The 18,686-nt window shown below is 36.3% G+C and overlaps 1 protein-coding gene across 1 annotated transcript in view; it reads left to right on the top strand.

Annotated features, from left to right (window-relative positions):
- Positions 1-18,686, top strand: part of KIAA1109 (KIAA1109 ortholog) — a gene marked incomplete at its 3' end in the record, with an annotated part of 85,913 nt that overhangs the window by 19,335 nt on the left and 47,892 nt on the right. The window contains exons 8-20 of the mRNA XM_010294702.1: positions 492-571; positions 1,838-1,988; positions 3,879-4,035; positions 4,840-4,918; positions 5,707-5,798; positions 6,706-6,823; positions 7,935-8,090; positions 9,055-9,152; positions 10,203-10,381; positions 10,536-10,642; positions 12,720-12,928; positions 16,036-16,263; positions 16,825-16,962. Of these exons, the coding sequence (XP_010293004.1) occupies positions 492-571; positions 1,838-1,988; positions 3,879-4,035; positions 4,840-4,918; positions 5,707-5,798; positions 6,706-6,823; positions 7,935-8,090; positions 9,055-9,152; positions 10,203-10,381; positions 10,536-10,642; positions 12,720-12,928; positions 16,036-16,263; positions 16,825-16,962 (1,792 nt within the window). The remainder of the gene's footprint in view (positions 1-491; positions 572-1,837; positions 1,989-3,878; positions 4,036-4,839; positions 4,919-5,706; positions 5,799-6,705; positions 6,824-7,934; positions 8,091-9,054; positions 9,153-10,202; positions 10,382-10,535; positions 10,643-12,719; positions 12,929-16,035; positions 16,264-16,824; positions 16,963-18,686) is intronic.

The following is an 18,686-nucleotide window of genomic DNA, read 5'->3' as shown; positions in this document are numbered from 1 at the left end:
AAGGACTGAAGTTATAGCCTGCGCTTCAGATTTGGCTTACCAACAGCTGCATTTGGACAGACTGTGGCGTGGCCCAGGCACTTTTGTCTGTTCCGTCCACCTTTCTGGTAACGTGGCAAGGCTGACGCCTGATAGATAAAGTAGCCTCTGGCTCTTGCAGGCAGCCTGTAGCCAGGCTGCTGGCAAGACCGGTATAGAAGCATGGAGCTGGTGTCTTGGGATCATGTCAAACTTGAGTCTTGCCTGCAAAATGGTCCTGGTCAGGTGCCACATACGCTGTATCTCCACTGTTGGCGTGGTTGACACAGATAGCAGTTTTACTGATTACTCCATGGTTAAATATGTACTACTTAGAAGCTACAGGTGAGCCTGACCTATCTGATCTCTTCCATTATGCTTAATATGTTGCATTTAAAATTACTTGAATTCATAAAAATTAATCTCGGTGCATTGCTTTTTAATCTTTATCTTTGCCCTTTTTTCCATTACAGACCACCGAGGCTGATGGGTGAAGGTTTTGTTGTAATGCAGTCCAATGATGTTGATATCTATTACTATATGGATGAACCAGGTACATTCTGTTAATTACAAAGATAAAATTTTAAGGGATTTGATGGTTACGTGTTTGTTTATTTAGTTGTCTGGGCTTGCTAGCCCAGACAACTTTTTCTTTTTATGCTGAAAAATCTCTATGCTGAAAGAGTTAATGTCATGTTTTGGAGCCAATAAAAGTGTTCATAAATATACTTATGAACACTTATAAGTGCCTAGGTTATTTTTTCTGCAGATGAAATAAATTTCCACTTTAAAAAATGGGAGGGAGTTCATGTGTTTCATTTTTAGAAGGGAGTGAAATTTTGAACCGTGTTCTTTTTAGTGGTTGTTGCCAACTTCTAGACCGTTTCATGTAAGAGGCCTGGGGAATTCCATAGATGAAATAACCATACGTGTAGAACTAACGTTTTTGTCAGGGAGTAGTTTTATATAGATGTAGGTACTCTGTCAGCAGTGCCTTCTGCAAGTCTGTATGCAAAATGGAAGAAACTAATCCTGATATTTATTCTTGAAACAAGTTATCTTTTAAGCTGTAAACTTAAATGACGTAGGTTTCCAAAAGCACTTCAGGAGTGGGGACAATTTATAGTCAATACCTATCGGGGTTTTTGTGAAGTTTATTTAATGCATCAATTTCTGAATATTGCAGTATCTTATCTTTTTTCACTTTAAATCCAGTGCATTATATTACCACTTTATTTTGCTGGAGCTTTTTTGGTTTGCAAAAGCTTTTGCTCTGACTCTACTTAAACTGTTGCCTGAATCTTGAACACAAGTAACACATTCAATACTGATGTATACTGGTGTAGGATAGGTGGCAATTTTGGATCTTTGCTGAATGACTGCTTGAGTTTTTACTAGTAACTCCGGGTCTACTGTATTAAGTCTTCCTTTTTATTTGCCTGCGTCTTCTGTAGAAATGATTTTAACTTAATCTTATTTGTTTCACAACTTGGTTTGTAAGCAGGATTTAGAACTGAATGTGGATGTATGAAAGCCTGTATTGGTAAAAAGTATGCTTAAGAGATAAAACTGCTGGGTGTGTCAGCATTTCACTGACATCAGTGAGCAGTGCTTCAGAAAATCTTGGGAATTTTTGGTCATATTCTTGCCTTTCCCCTGGGAGCCTGTGTTGAATTGTGGCTTGATATTTATGTACTGTAGTGGTCTCAAATAAATCTGACACCAGGACACTTTATTAGTCTTGTGCTTAGCAAACATTTTTCATGCTAATTTAAAGCAGCTTCCTTTAATAATTTGTTTATTATATTATGTAATATAGGTCTTGTACCAGAGGAGATGGAGGAAAGTAATGATGGAGAAGCAAACAACGAAGACAGCAAATTACAGGATCTGCCACCATGTTGGGGTTTGGACATTGTTTGTGGAAAAGGAACGGACTTCAACTATGGACCTTGGGCTGATAGGCAGAGGTATTATCATAATTTACACCTTTAGCTTTAGTCTTTTATATCTATTATTACTGAGAAAACATTCTAAAGTTTCCATTGTGCGATTGTGCGAACTTCTAATTTGTATGGGGTAGACGAGGCAGTCTAAAAAAAGTCCTGCCATGATGGTTTAGTATTAATAAATTCATTGTCATTTATCTTGTTGGCTTTCCAAAGTTAGGATCACTTAGTGAATTTTTATTATTAAATTAATAAGTTATGTTCCTATTTTTTGTGAACAAAGTAGTTTTACTATTTATCAAGTGTTACATACATAAGGGCTTAACCTTTGAATTGGTTTCGTTTATACTTGTGAAGCTATTAGCTCATGGATGGGAATACACTGCATATTGATGAGAAAATTTTATAGAAGTACAAATCTGGCTATGAAAACAATGAGGAGGGAATCATTTATCTCTGCTTAGGAGAATCAACTACTTGATGCTGTCTCCAAAGTACTTATTATCTAGATATTTTAGTGCCAAAATACTGGGCCAGAGCCCTATTCTTGACTTAGCTCTCGATATTTTGCGCATCAGTATTTCTGGTGGAGACAATAGGATTGTTTAGAGACTAAAGGACTATTAAGTAAAAGTGACATAATCAGTGCTTTCCCTCTTTTCCCCTATTAATTACAGATTGATACTTCTCTTGGCCTCCATTAATTCTCTTGAGAAACTATTATGATTAACTTTTTCAGGAGCCATGAGGATGGTAGACCAAAGAGTATTCATTAGATATGACAGTGTCTTAGAGAATTTAAGAGAAAATGCCAGTTTCTAGAACTAATACTTTGCGAGGAACATGAAGTCAGTGAATCATTACTGATATTTTTAATAGTACCAGGAGGCTAGCCTTATGATGGTATGCCTTCTATAATTTTAACTGGCTAGACAGAAGGCAGTTTGGTGCCTATGCAGTGTCCGCAGAGTCCATAGATACATACCTGGGAACACTTTCACATCGTGCCATGGATAGAAGATAAAATTTTGTAAAGTACTTGAATGTTTTAGAAGCACAGATCTGTAGGAGTTCTATGGACTGTGTACTCCCAATTCATGTAATGGCTTCTACAAATACCGGTCTTTAATACATCATAAAATAAAATCTTGTGTTTCCCCAGGATTTTGACAGTGTGTGGTGTTTGTGGGAGTTTTGTTGTTGTTGTTTTGTTCTTTTGTTTGTTGTTTTTTTTTTTTTCTTGTTTGGGTTTGTTGGGTTTTTTATTGTTGTTGGTTTTGGTTTTTTGTGTTTGTTTTTTTTTTTTAAAACTTTTAAGCTGCTATAGTGGTCAGGTGCTGGGTGCAGGAAACTGCTACCCCTCTTGAAGACTTACTTGCGCCCCTTTGAGACCTGTATAAGTTATGTTCTCTCTGCTTGATTGCTGTGGCTTTCCTTTCATGTAGTTGCATGTTCAGATGCAAGTCTGCAGAAATGTAGGCTTTATTTCACTCCCATTCTGAGGTCTTAACGTTTTGTATTTTGTTTATTTCCAGGCATTGCATCAGTTATTTATGCACAAACCGAAGCACAAACAGATTACTTCCTACTATGTTTTTGTAGCAGATTTGTAAACCAAAGGTTAGGAATAAGAAGAAAAACATAGTTGTTTTCCCTCTGAATTAAAATATTTTTATGCTAAATCATTTATGGCTTTTATCCAAAAGTCACTTCTTGTCATTGCAACTTTTTGGGATTTCAGTAATGAGTTGGAAGGCTCCCATCATGAAGACTTTAAACAAACATTCTTTCTTATCACATCCAGTGATAAGACTCGGCTAACTGGCAGATAAATAAGTGAACTAAATAGATGCATAAATATATTTATTTCTTCTGTGAATAAAAAGAACTTTTTTTTTTCTTCCCCACTAGGGATTGCTTGTGGAAGTTTTTCTTCCCACCAGACTACCAAGTTATGAAAGTGTCAGAAATTGCTCAGCCTGGGAAACCGAGGCAGATCCTTGCTTTTGAACTACGGATGAATATTATTGCAGATGCCACCATTGATTTGCTTTTTACCAAAAATAGGGTAAATAACAAAAACTTATCTAGAAAATAACTTGTCTACTGTGATTACACTTTGCTTTTTGGTTGTGCATATTTTTACTTGTCTCAGGTGTTTATTACAGAACTATGGTTTTAAAACCCAGGAGATTTTTGTTTTACTCTTCCATAATTATGGGCAAACCCTTCAAAGAGAAATATTGACTGAGAGGCATTAATATTTGTTGGCTTATTTTAAGTTTCTTCTAAGCCTTAAACCTACATCTTAAGCCATGCCTATGGACTTGGGAATTCATGATCTGGGCATTTCCTGTGCAATCTTTCATCACAGTGAAGCTCACCATGATGAAAAGATAATTTCTGCTGATATTGGATGAATATCTGATATTATTGGAGAGATGATAGTGAAAGGAACAAAAGATGACTGTGTGTAAGGGTTTGGATTTTTCTTTCCCCTGTTGCTACTCTTATAAATGGGATGTAGTGTGACTTCGTTATACACCTGTGTTCTTTTTTTGGTGACTGAGAGTGTTAGAAAGTGTAGTGTTAGAAATATATATTCATCTGCCCTCTTAGGCCTTGGATCAGAATATCTTATGCTGTTTCTATTAGCAGACCTAAGACAGCATGTTAAGCCTAAATATAGTGTTATTTGGTATCGTCGAACATAGGTAGTTCATTAGTAATTTTTCTGAAAGTAAGAAAGAATTCAGTCATTGGGTGCCTTAATCCAGATGTGGATAATGATAGCCAGAGGCATAAAGTACACTGGTAGATGTGGTAAGCCTAGAAATAACGTTTGGACTTTTTTTCCTTTCTCACAATACAGGAAACTAATGCTGTACATGTAAATGTTGGTGCAGGATCCTACTTGGAAATAAATATTCCCATGACAGTAGGTGAAAATGGTGAGTTAAGGCTAAGCTTAATTTGTGTTCCTTGTGTTTTTCCGGAACAGTTATCTTAATTCTTATGTGTGTGAATGTCTTGCAGTGTTTTTCCTTTGTGACTATACGATGTATATTCTTATGTAAAGGAACAAAAAGTATTTCCTTGTGCATTTCATTGCAAGCTATTATAGCATATGCGTATTTAAATAGTTGCTACCTCCACGTTTTGTTTGGGTTAGGAAACACAAATTCCTTAAGTACTAGACAGTGCATTTTTTAACTGTGTGTGTATTGAAGCAGATTACAGATACGTTGTGAACTCAAAGCAGTAAGAGATCATCAGTAGGATTAGCGTAGTAGTTGAATCATGTGGAGAAATGCATTATGAAAACAAATTTAATAGTAATTTATTTAAACAAAACAAAACCCAAAATCCAAGTTGAAGTGGAGATAAATGTAAAGTTACGGGTATGTTCCTTGCCTTTACTCATCTTGTTGGCTCAAGTCCTTTGTTCTCTTGATTCTTTCTGGCATATTTGAGTTTCATTCTGTAACTTAAACCAAGGTCTCCAGAACCTAAGCATTTTCAGACCCACCAAGAAGCTGTTGTCATCCCTCCTACATGAAGGCAGACGTGTTAAGCTCTTCATTGACAAATAGTAGAGGACAGAATTATTATAGTACTAATTTCTGTCATGATATTTCTTGATTGCTAGTGGACCGCTGAAATTACTGGTGAAAATTATTTAAATATTTGTGCAACTCATATGTCTGAATGATTGTGTTTTATATCTTTTGACTGCTAGGCTATTCACCTACAATTAAAGGGCAGCTTTTACATGTTGATGCCACCAGCAGTATGCAGTACCGGACTCTCTTAGAAGCTGAAATGCTAGCTGTAAGTTTGCATTAATAAGCACAAAGCTTCAGTCTCTAGAGGATTTTTAATAAAGAATATATTTATTTGTCTGTGGAGCAGTCCTTTAGGTTCTTAAACAATACAAAAATATGCTTTTTGAACGTATTTTGCAAGACCTTAATATGTAAGGAACCGACATATACACACAGAGCTATGCATATGTGTAACTTTCAGTGACTTAGGTAACATATACGAAGTTATATGTATATTGAAAGCAGTGGAGGGATTGGAGTGCCATTTACAAGTCTTGCCTTGTTTACTACAGAGCCATGTGTTCACAATGGCTTTACCTTAATAAATGATTACACTCGCTAGCTGTGCTACAGAATATGTGTGCACAAGTACGTAACAGTACTTATGTGTGGTACTTATGTGTGAGTGCTTAAACTACTTGAGGCAGAATACCGCATTATTCTTTTGTTTGCCTAGTATTTCACTTCAGCAATACTGTAATTCTGGGTACTACCTTTCTCACTGTTTTTTAGATGACCTTATTAGAGTAACGTTTTCAATGTCTAAATTTGAGCATCATATCAATGACTGAAAGATATTATAGTCTGAGGGATTTTATCTTTAGTGTATTGTAAAAAGTGATGCTTTGAATGAAAACTTTGGTTTATAAGTTGCTTGGTACGTCTGCTGCAACAGATGTATCAGAAGTTTGTAGCATACTTTTCCAAATAAATGAATACACTAACACTTGACCTTCAAACACAGAAAGAGAGAGAGATTAAATTATTAAGGAACTGGAGAGGCCTTCTGTTCATCCCAGCAGGAAAAGTGTTTTAATTATTCAACAGAGTACATGTGTGAAAACTGCTGAGCTACAGGGTCAAGCATTGTCATCTTTTCAAGTAATTCTGATGCTTTAATATCTTGTTCACAGTTTCATATTAATGCCAGCTATCCCCGGATATGGAATATGCCGCAGACATGGCAATGTGAACTTGAGGTTTATAAAGCAACCTATCATTTTATCTTTGCTCAGAAAAGCTTCTTTACAGGTAACCTCTTTAGTAAATAAGTTATGTATCACATTAAATATTCTTTCTTTACAATTTCTTTTCAAATTTTGCAAAGGTGTACAAGGTCAGGTAGTCTGATTTTGCATATTTAGGACAAAAAATTGTTCTGAGGACAAAGTTCCTGATGTTTTCCGTTGCCTGTAGGTGCCCAAGTCCATGATGTTCTTTTATTTGAGTAGAGATACCAAATAATTTAATTTTCTAACATCAAAACTAAATTTGATCTGCAGTTATGTTAAGTGATCTTAAATTTCTGATGAATTTATTTATATCAGAGCTATTGACTTGTTTAATATTTGTCACCTAGGATATTGATTTCTCTGATATCTCTCTTTGGCTGACTGCTTTTCAACTACTGAGGCTTTAGGTCATGTGCCTGTGGCTGACAGATGATGAGAGAAAGTAATTTGCTCCGCAGGGTTTTGGCTGTGAGGAAGAATACATGCGCATGAGGCAGTACAATGTGATACAGCATCACCAACTGTTGCTGAACGTTCCAGTTGCAGTAATGGAAAGAATATAGCCCCATCAATGTGGCACTGCCTGGGCTAATTAGCCTTGCTGGGAGGAAGGATTAATTAGTGCAGGCATAGTGCCATGCTAATAAAGTTATCCTTCTAGTGAGACTGGAGCAATTATCTGTATAGTGCTGCAGTACGCAGCATAGTCTACCGGTCTATTCAGAGCAAACATGAACTTCTCTAACACCCGTGTTTTGCTGCGTTAGAAAATATTACTAATGTACGCATTCAGAGTATCGGAGTGGAAGACCAAAGGAAAGCAGTTGATAGTCCAGTACATTTAGGTCAATGTGTAACTTTGCTACTGAACAAAACTGAAGTAGAAAACTTCATTGCACCTATGGCTTTCCGACTTAAAAAGCAGGTGAGAAATGAGAGATGGATTCAGAGCAAGTATTTGCAGAGTATCTGCCTGAGAAATGGATACTGTGTGTTGTTTTCTTCATTTTCCTTTTTACGTAAGGGAGCAAACGGTTAAGATTTACCATTTATGAAAAGCCAGAAACTTACAAGAAGAAATCTCACTTGATTGCTCCTAACTTGTCTTTTATTACTTTATGTGGGTTTAGATTTGATCCAAGACTGGTCCAGTGATAGTGCGCCCGATATTTTTTCATTTGTTCCTTATATGTGGAACTTCAAAGTCATGTTTCATCAATTCGAAATGATTTGGGCAGCAAATCAACACAACTGGATTGACTGTTCCACCAAACAACAAGAAAATGGTGAGATCACTTTTTAATTTGGAAGAAGAGTACATGCTAAAAAAATATGTACAAGATATAAAGCATATATAGAGAGTGCAAGAATTATAAAGTTTTTACTAGTAAGACGTGTGCTCGGTGATAACTACCCATTTTGCTCCTGCTGATATGCAAAAACCATCTTAAAACATTTTTAAGTTCTAACTTGGTACAAATGCATGCCTTTTTGGGGGAGAGTAGAGTTTTAGATCATGTTTTAGCATGGATTTTTCAAGACCCCTCGAATCTTTGATTTAGTAGAACAGTTTGCAGAGAGCAACTGTGAGGTCTTGACATATATTCAGTAAGCTAACTGAAAACATTCAGTCAGAAATAAAGTTTTTAAGTAACATTGGGGAAATATCATTTGAACTCCATATCTGTTTCCTGTTCATTTCAGAATAGGAGATAAGGCTGTGAATTCTAGTCAAAACTAAGACCTATGTTTCAGAAAGCCAAAATTTTGCACATTAAACAATTTGGTTTATATGTATTTCAGTAGTCTACACTGTACTAGAATCTTATAATTTCAATGTAGAAAGAGGATGGTGGATTAAAAATCATGAAGTTGTGTTCTAGTTAAAAATAAGGCTCACTACTTCATCAGAAGCCTGAGGAACTTTCAGTGTGTGTCATCTTGTCCAAAAACTGGTGTGTGAAGCAATAAAGTCATAAGATATTAGTTACAGTTGGTTTGATCGCTTGCAGTTTCATTGTGCTAAGTACAGTCTCTTTCTATAAAGGTGAGGGAATAAATACTTTCAGAAGAATTTAATACAATGTATTTTAAATACACAGTAGTTAAAATGCCAATTTCCTATGTCATGAGTTCTTGAATATCTTTTAATTGTTTTTAACTGTATGTTTGATAATTTGTCTAAAAACAAAATAGGGAGTAATTTTGACAGATTTTTTTTGTTGTTGTTTTTCCTCTCTCCTCTTCCAGTGTATCTAGCAGCTTGTGGAGAAACATTGAACATTGTTTTCTCTCTGCCTTTCACTGACTTTGTTCCAACCACATGTAATACTAGATTCTCTTTAAGGGTAAGTTCTTTCCCCCTCACCTCTCTTGTGTCTTATAAACTGAGAGAGTATCCCTGCTTTTTCTTCTTCAGTTAGGAAATTTTGAATAAACTCTTTCCTGAAAGAGAATTACCCTCTCTCACTTCCAGTTCATAGATTTTTTTTTTTCTTTCCTTCAAGTAACCCAGAGGTAAATGGTTTCTGTTGCTTATACAAAGCATCCACTCATAGGCTGTTGCTAATTTATATATACATACACATACACACAAATAAAAATATATTTAAAATACACACACACATATGCTTCATACATGTATACACACATTCAGTATGTATATTTACTATATATACTTAGACTCTGTGTTTATGTATTTTATCACTTGTAAGTGTTCCCATTTATTTAGAAAATGTGAAAATCTCGTGTGTGCTCAAAGATAAAAATCAAATACTGGAATTGGTACTCTCAAACCATTTTGGAAAGCCATCTTCCAGATATTTAAGAGTTTCTGTAGAAGAAGTGATGATGATGAAGTGTTTTTCACAGACGTGGCTAATTCTTTGAAAGACTGTACTTCTTGTCTTCTCTAAAATAGAAGCAGTCTACTGCTACTAAAAATATAAAACTAGTTCACGGTGATGTTGGTAATTTTGTATAATTTGACAGCAAAGCAAGCAATGCTTTATATAACCTATTTTTTCTAAAAAGTATGGATTGGTTGAGATGTAGGGTAGCCTTGGGCCAGTCACTTAACTTGTGCAGTATGGCTTGAACACCAGAAGAACAGGAATCACTTAAAGCCATGCCCCTGTGTTTTACAGGTTGCTCAGGTGTGTTGTTATGTGCAAGTAACTGTTCAGAACTTGTAACTGTTCAGAACTACAGAGCTCTTGGGATTGGACTAAAAATTGGTGGGAGCTGTGGTCAGCAATCACATGTGAAAACTGACATTTCTTGCCTCACTTTACCTGTAAAGTGAAGATTATGGCACATATGAACTTGCAAATAGCATGAGCATTATGTATAAAGTGAACGTAAAAATTAACTTTGCTGTTACTGATGTTTGATTTTAGGGAGAAGATGTTGATCTTCATTTGTATCTACCAGACTGTCATCCTAGCAAATATTCCCTATTTATGTTGGTGAAAGATTGTCAGCCTAATAAAATAAGTCCTGAATCTTGTATTTCTGCCGAATGTCAGGGTGGTCAGAAGACAGGCAAACCCAAATGGAGGAACATTACTCAAGAAGAGTGAGTTTTATTGTGATATTTATGTCTTTTTATTGGCTCTTCATATTTACTTCTTTTGTTCGTGATGAAAGCAACCTTATGTGTTCATGGAAGATACTTAATGAATTAACTACTGTACTTCAAGTAAAAGTATGATTTTTTTTCTTTTTGAAAGGGCTGGATGGGTTGAATGCTGGACAGTCCCGAGCATTGTGTTTACAATTGACTACTCATGGCACCCAATTTATCCTCAAAAGGCAGATGAGCAGTTAAAACAATCCTGTAAGTGTCACTACATTTTTCTTGTTAGCATGTTTCATTTCAGGAACTGCTGTGACTTTGTTGGATCAAACTGCTTGAATTTGAAGAAAAGAATTTTGAACTGAATCGCTATTTTATGTCACATGGGAGAATGATAATCTTTAGAATGCACCAGGTTTGATTTAAAAACTGACATTGCGTGATGAAAAATTTCAGAAAGTGTCACAATTCCCTGTGTAAAAAAGAGGATACTGTCTGTAGTTCGTTTCTCCATGTCCCTAACAAAGTGGATATCTTAAATGTGTTGTTGCATAACATACAGTATCACTTGGTATATTAAATATGAAGTACAATATTTTTGGCAGTATCATGTTCCCTAGCCTTTCTAAGCTTCTTTCCTTTGGATGTTGGGATGTTGTCTTATGACTTAAATGTTTAAATACACCATATATGAGATATAATAACATTGTCTTACCTTTATGGATATGAAACTCTGAGATTTCATTGTAGCTAGCTGTGTTGAAGTGAACCATGGCCATCAGATACGAGTGTTAGACTGGTCAGTGTAACCCTGATTTCTGAGTAAGAACTTCAAAATTTTACGTGTCCGAACAATGTTTCTAAATAATAAATATTCTGTAAGTATGTGCTTGCAAAAAAAAGTTATAAAATACTTAAAGACAGAGATAAAAGTAAGTTACTTTAGATGCAGAGGAGGTATGCAGGAAGTTACAGGGTTACGTGAAAGTCTTTCAGGTTGAGATGGTAGAAGCAGAGCCGATGAAGGAGAGGTATTAGAAGAATAATGAAGGCGAATTTGAATGGGCCTCAATCAGCAGGTGTTAGAAGGCATGCTGATAGGGTTTTTAGGTTTTGAGTTCCAACAATTCAAATCTAAAGGAACTCAAATTTTTAGAGGATGAAGCAGAAAAAAGTAAGATTCATCTTGCAGATGTTCATTAAGTGTTCTTGTGAGACTCTGCTTATGTCAAATTTGCATACTTCAAATCTGAAAACATTTTTTTGTCATCGTAGCAATTGAAAGTTTGCACATACACAGGTAATTTCTTCTGCAACTTCCTTCAACGAATAATCCAGCACAGTCCAGCTCACTTCTAACTTGCGATGCTGATTGAATGTGTGTTAACAGTAGCAACATCTGTATTTTTCTTTTGAGTCAATTGATAGAACTCTCTAAGTCTCTGAGAAACAAGTATGTTGCATAACAAGAGATGCAGCTTCCAAAAAACTGGTCATCTCGCTGCGGCTTTTAGCTGATTTATAACACATAATATAATGCAAGCACCGAGCAGGTATTGTAGACAATAATAGTAAGTTAAAGCCTTGAAGGTTTGCTGGCTACAGGTGCGTATTCACTGTAGTTCTGTATGTGCCGGTTCTTCCAGTTAAATTAGCACCTGAAATCTGACTCCATCTGGAGCATCCATTTTATATCGTTTTCTCAGAGAGTTCTTTACTTCCCAGCAATCACTTACATCCCCCAGCACTTCCAGTTACTCACTTCCTTCTCATCGCCTTTCCTCACTTAAAAAATACGAAGTGCTTTCTTTTCCCTAACTCCAAATAAAAAGAAGGGATAGGAAATAAGATTTGAATTTCCAGACTGGTTTGTGACTAGAGTAATGGAGTTGTTTGGGAGGAAATTTTGGCCTACAGAGCTTTCGGTTCAGAGTAGGTTTTTAATATAACTACTGCAATTTTCCTGCTTATTCACTTTTGTTTATTCTGCAATAGCTGTATGGTTGTGGGAAAACACTGAAATGAAAGCATGTCTTTGTTTAACTTGAAAAGCAAGATAAATAAATTGATTGTGTTTTTTTTTTTTAGGACTTGAAGGATTGTTTTTCTCTTGTGTAATTAACATTGACTAAAACATTCTGTATTTTCCTGTCTTCCCATAGTTACTAGATATGAGAAACCAGTTCTGTAGCATAGACATATTAATACAATTATATAATCCAAATTAGAAAGCTGCAAGAAGTTGTGTATTTAATACACATTTGTATTTGCAGAATTTTGTCTGTCAGAAGCCTAATGTGTAATGAAAATCTGTGTTCTTCTTTATTTTGCTCCAAAGTGTCAGAAATGGAAGAAACAATGTTATCTGTGCTAAGGCCATCGCAGAAAACAGTCGACAGTGTGATTTCATCTCCCACAGCATCAACCCGCCTTCCCCTTGACCCCTCAGAGCTGCCCCCTGATAAGCTCCATGTGGAACTGGAACTCTCCCCAGATTCCCAGATAACCCTGTACGGACCCCTGCTCAAAGCCTTTCTGTCCATAAAGGTAGGCATGGGAGCACCACTCACAAAATTTATGGATGGCCATGTGTAGGAAAGGGAGTTAATTTGTTTGAAATGGAAAATGAGAATTCTGCAGAATATGTGAATGTAGATGAAAACTTCTTGTAAGTACTAGTTTTGCTGGGATGAATTCATTTGGTACAGGCTTATGAGAAGGCTTCCGATGCATATATGTAGACCCATATCAGCATAATTTTCCTTTCAAGGAAGTATATGCTCTAGACTTCATGTGCAGAAAATGTCTTCTTCGACTTTTGCAGTAGTAAAAATAAAAGAAATTTTAAAAAATCCATTGTTATGACTAAAGCTTATATTAACAACCACTTTTATGCAAAGGTATATCAGAACCCAGGCATTCAGTGCGTAAGTTCTGCAGTGTCCTAATTGTTTGGTTTTGTTTTAATTAAATTCTGTGAAATTTCTGGGTTAGGATCATGGAGGGGAAGAAGGAAGGACATGAGAACAAGTTTAATTTAAAAAGCTATTTCAATCATTATTGAAGAAGCATTTTTCATCCTTTTCTTGATGTTAATCTGTTATGCTTGTTTGTGTTGCATATGTTGTGTCCTCTTTCATTACTGATCTTCAGGGTGGCTAGAAACAGTTGAATTTCTTCCCACCTCCCTCACCTTGCCTTGTTGTGACAAAAGCAGAGGCAACTGAACATATCACTTGTATTTGATGAACAGTGAAATGCTTGGGGTTTTGCTTGGCTTATGTTATTAGGGTTTTTTTTTGTGGGTGGGGGGGTGGTTTGTTTGTTTTATTTCTTTTTTTTAAGAGGTCTGTTTTACACTACACAGATCTAGGCTAAGGTATTGCTTCTGGAGGCTTTCATTTTGGGTCAGAGGACAAGGAATTTTCTGAGACGTGATCAGTGTTAAGACTTGTACTGAAACAGGAATTTTTACAAATTTATATAAGGTATTGCATGTAAGCAATGAATAGCAGAAAGTAGTTTTTGTAGAATATAGGACTTGCAAATATGCTCATTATTTTTTCATGTTGCCACTAAAGTAAATGGGACTAAAATTAGGCCAGTATTGCATGTTGAAGACTTCATTTCTTCTGATGCAGAGGAAATGCACCCATGTTTGAACTGTTTATTGAGCTTGTCTTTCGGAGCCCATAAATTCATGAGATGGCTCTGTCTTTCCAAGCAAAGCAGCACTTCTTCAGTGCTCTTTGCCTCTGGAGGAGGTATATGTGAACAGTGCTGTGTTAGATCCCTTGACTCTATGATGATTTTTTTTTTTAGGTGTAGCTTTCTCAGATTAAATCTAGCTTCTATCTTCTAAATCTCAAGATAAAATTTAGATGAATAGCTCATTTTTGAAAATACACGTTTATTGTTCTTTTTTTTTTTTCTGTCTGTGTTTACATCTTCTTGTCCAGCTGTGCTGGCAGCGTTTCTTAATAGATTTCTAGGGTTTTTTTATGCTTGTTTTGCGGACTTGTGGTTGAGTTGTTGTTTCTGGTTTGTTTTCATTGATCTTTTTTAATACACGTGGGAGAGATTCCCGGACATGCATCGTTCATGCAGTTTTGTTAAGCTTTCCATTCATGGGAGGTCATTTTTTGCTGTAGCGTGCTGTGTTTCTTACTGAAGGGCTTACTGCCTGGGAATGAACGATTTAGGTCCTTGCATCCCCAGCAGAAGGTACCAGGAGTAAGTTACAGAGTTCCTAGCACCCTCTGCTGGGTCTGCCTTATAAGAAATATTTCAATGTCTGTATCGTAACATCGACCTGTATCTGTTCCCTCTGCTAAAAAGCAAAACAGATTTTTTGCTTAACTTCTGAGGGTTTTTTTGGTTTGGCCGCAGAGCAGTGCTTAATTCATACACGTTAACACCAAAAATACCTCGGAGACTCAGTACGCAATGGTAAAATTACACATCCACAGGAGTGGTTATTTCAAGACCGATAATGAGCCTGCATTTTCCGCAGACCTTTTTCAAGGCCATGGGTGCCTTGCAGTTGCTTGCTTTCTTTTTGCCGTACGCGTCCTCTCTGCTTGCTTGTGCTTACAAAAGAACAAAGACGTGTTGGAAAGCAAATGAGAGGCACAGGGAAAGGAAGGAGGGGAGCAAGAAACATCATCAGCTCCAAATCTGTTTCAGTTTAATCTTCAGTCTAGTACTCATTTGTCTGCATCTCAAAAATCACCAGCGGAGTTTTGTGATAGTTGGAACATTTCTGTCAACGTGAGAGGCCGAGGGACTCGGTTACTTTCTAAGAACGAATGAGGGAGCGACACTTGTGTCTGTGGTGTAACCTCTCTGCTCAGAAAGGCTTTTGCTCCACAGAATGTTTAGTTCCTAACGCTTCCCACACACCCAATTAAGAGGAAAATAGAATCTGCATCATTCAGAAAATTCTCCTTGGGAATCTAACCCTTTTTTAAGCGGGGGAGGAGGTGACAATTTATCAGAAATCTGATTCTGATGCACTTAATAAATAAAACACAGGGTTTTTTTAAATTTTTTTTTTAATTAGTAATGGATTTTCTGTTTCCCAGTAGAATTTGGCAAAGTTACTTTGGTCTTTAGATGATTGAGGGAGCCTGGCTTAGAAACAAGGTGGGTTTTAGATGCAGGGGGAGAAATGTTTATGAACTAATATTTTATTAGCATGTGATAGACTTTGAAATCTGCTGATAACAAGTTTCAGATGGTTGGATGAGAGTGACTTCCTGCAGGATGTGTTTGGTGTTCTTAAACTCAAACTTAAACTTAAACCTATCTTTAAAAGCACAAAATCTGTTTAAAAATGTCAGTAGTAGTACTTCAGAGTAGCGTTTTATTGCGTGCATCTGGAATACCAGTGCTGTGAGAACTACTGAGAGGCCTGTCTTTTCCTGCGAAGCACATGGCCTACATTTGCTCACTTAAGTGCCAGGGGCACGTTGCTCCCTTAAGGTATCAATTTTTCATAAAATAGAAATACGTTTCTTCAGCTATAGGTTGTAGCTCTACTCCTTATTTTCGGGTGGACTAACATACAGGAAAAGGTGGGGTTTGTATTTTGTTACATTGCCCATATGTTTTTGATTTGTTTTCCATATGGTCATAACAATTCTTTTTCCTAGGAAAATTATTTTGGAGAAGACGACATGTACACTGATTTTGAAGAGGTTATTTCAAGCCCTGTTTTGTCACTGTCAACATCTTCAAGCTCTGGGTGGACAGCCGTTGGAGTGGAAAATGACAAAAAAGAAAATGAAAGTTCAGTCAAGCCAGTTCACCCTCTTACTTTACGCCCATGGGATATCACTGTGCTTGTTAATTTGTACAAAGTGCATGGGCGATTACCAGTGGTAAGTACTTTAGAATCTTAAAATATTTTGCTTCATGTACTTTTTTTTTTTTCCCTAGTTTCGTAATCTGGAGTTAAATTTGACTCCCTGGAACATTAAGTTAGGATGGTGCTTACCAAAGTGTATGTATACTGTCTACTAAAATTGTGGCTATCTAAACCAATTTGAGACAGGATTTGTTTTGCTTACCTGGGAGGCAGGACTGGATAATTATTATATGTTTTTTATTCAATGAACTTGATTTGTGTGGTAATATTTGTGATTGACCATTATGATTTTTCTGCTAACTAGAAAAACTATCTCCTAATTGTGCATTCTGCTCTGTGCATCTGTGTGCTGAGGAATGCCCAGGAATCCAAATAAAAAATTGCGTTCACCCAAATGGGTATGCATTGCTATTTATGTAATCGTGGAAAGATTTCTGAAGTTGCACAGGTTTCTTTTTTGGTATCCACTTGGAGGAAAATTAGCATAATTCCTGCTTACAGGTTTGCTTCTAATCTTACAATTTCAACTGTGTTGTGTATTTTCAGTTTCTGAAACAATTAATTTTTATTTTAGCATTGCAGTCCAGATGGTCCTGAGTGCCCTACAGCTTTCTTGGAAAGGTTGTGTTTTGAGATGAAGAAGGGATTTAGAGAAACAATGCTTCAACTTGTACTGTCTCCAGTGAATTTGTTTCTGAATGACAACTACCAGGTAGTAAGCTGTTGTTTACGTGTTTGTGTGTGTGAGTTTGTATTGTGGAAGTTGTGATGATCTTAAAATTGCGTTCTTTTTTGTTAGGAGCTTTCCTGTTGTACACATACAAAGTTTATTAAGGCTTATGAATCGTAAGAGGTATTAAAGAAAAATCTGATGCATATTTTTTTTAGAATCTTAATTTCTGCCCAGTTTGCATTTTAGTGAAATGTGCGGAAGAAAAGGTTGTATTTTCTTAATTGTGCTTTAAATCTTTCTGGAGAAGGTTTTCTAGGAAAGAGTAATATTCAGACCGGTTTTAGAACTATGGAGTGATCTTGGTTTGTGTGTGTTGGGTTTTTTGGTTTTGTTTTGTGTGGTTGGGTTTTTTGGTTTTTTTGTGTTTTTTTTTTTAAAGAATTTGATTTTAAAAGATACTGACATATAAATTTTGTGCAGCATCTGGATATGTTTCACTTTAAGCATATAGTTTTAAAACTACATGTGTTAGTAAATAGAGTAACTGCATCTTTCACATTATGTATGACTTTTATTAGACTAAATCAGAGAGCTGAATCTGTGTCTTATGGTCAAGATATTGTTATGACCTACGGTCTTCCTCTGGTGGGGGAGTCATGAGCCATATTTCAGAAGGTACTTAATGAGACAAAGTTAAGGGTGGTTTGTGGCTTGTCAGCTAGCTGTATACTACTTTGATTTTAGTAAACTTGCAAAAATTACCCATATGAATGAATTTAGCTCAGAGAGGAGTTAGGCTGAAATTTGTTAACACAAGAAGGCATCCTAATTTAGTGCAGTTTATTGAATAGTTTGTTTTTTGTTTATGCATGTATTAGTTGCATTAAAAGCACTATGATACTTAGACTGTACCTTACAGATTATATTGTTTTCAATCCCTGTGTCCTGAAATATGTTGCTGCCAATGGCCTGTGTGAAATAAAATTAAATAAAATTTAAATTATTTTCATCTTACGCATATTCCAGTGTTCGAAAGCAGATGAAGGTGCATGTCACCCTATTTTTTTTTTTTACTCTTATGTCAGTAAGCTAATGAACGGAGTTGCTTGATGCTTGTTTAGTCTTTCCAAATTTGGATCCAGTGTACCACAAGCACAGAAGTACCTTTAATAGAAGCTCTCACTGCAGAGTAACTTAAAGATAAAGGAATTGGAAGAAATAATGAACTTTCTTGATGGCAAAAAGTTAAACGACATCTTAGGAGGTTCCTCATTAGCCCTCATGTTTTTGAGATGTTATTCTGTTGACCTCTGATAAGTAAAGAATGCAAGCCCTGGTGAGAGTGTAGAATCTAAACATCTTGGATTTTGGCTGCAACGCTGCAATTGTCTTCAGCAGCAATCTGAAGAAAGCAATGGTGTGAAGTTGCAGGAATTGCAAATGTATAATCTATATGGGATTAATAGGGCTGCCTTAGAGAGACCTGCAGAAATTGGATGTACTGACAGCATGGTGGCAGACAGACTTGCATATTCCTGACAGCTTTTGTCAGGTGCTAAGTATCCAGACTGTAGGGCTTGTTTTTCAATTGAATGAAGCTGTCAGAAGGCGCAGTTGAAGCTGATGACAATTACAGCTTGAACATACAAACCTTTATGTAATGAAAAATTGCATCCTATGAATTTGCAGTTATGTCATCCAAATCTGCTGGGAGGTTTTTGTACATTATTTTTTGTGGTGGATGGCGTTTTTTGGGGCTGTTT

Source organism: Phaethon lepturus, unplaced genomic scaffold (assembly GCF_000687285.1).
Source record: "Phaethon lepturus isolate BGI_N335 unplaced genomic scaffold, ASM68728v1 scaffold3089, whole genome shotgun sequence".
NCBI classification, from domain to species: Eukaryota; Metazoa; Chordata; class Aves; order Phaethontiformes; family Phaethontidae; genus Phaethon; species Phaethon lepturus.
The sequence above is the reverse complement of the archived record's forward strand: the minus strand, read 5'-3'. Positions and strand labels throughout refer to the sequence as shown.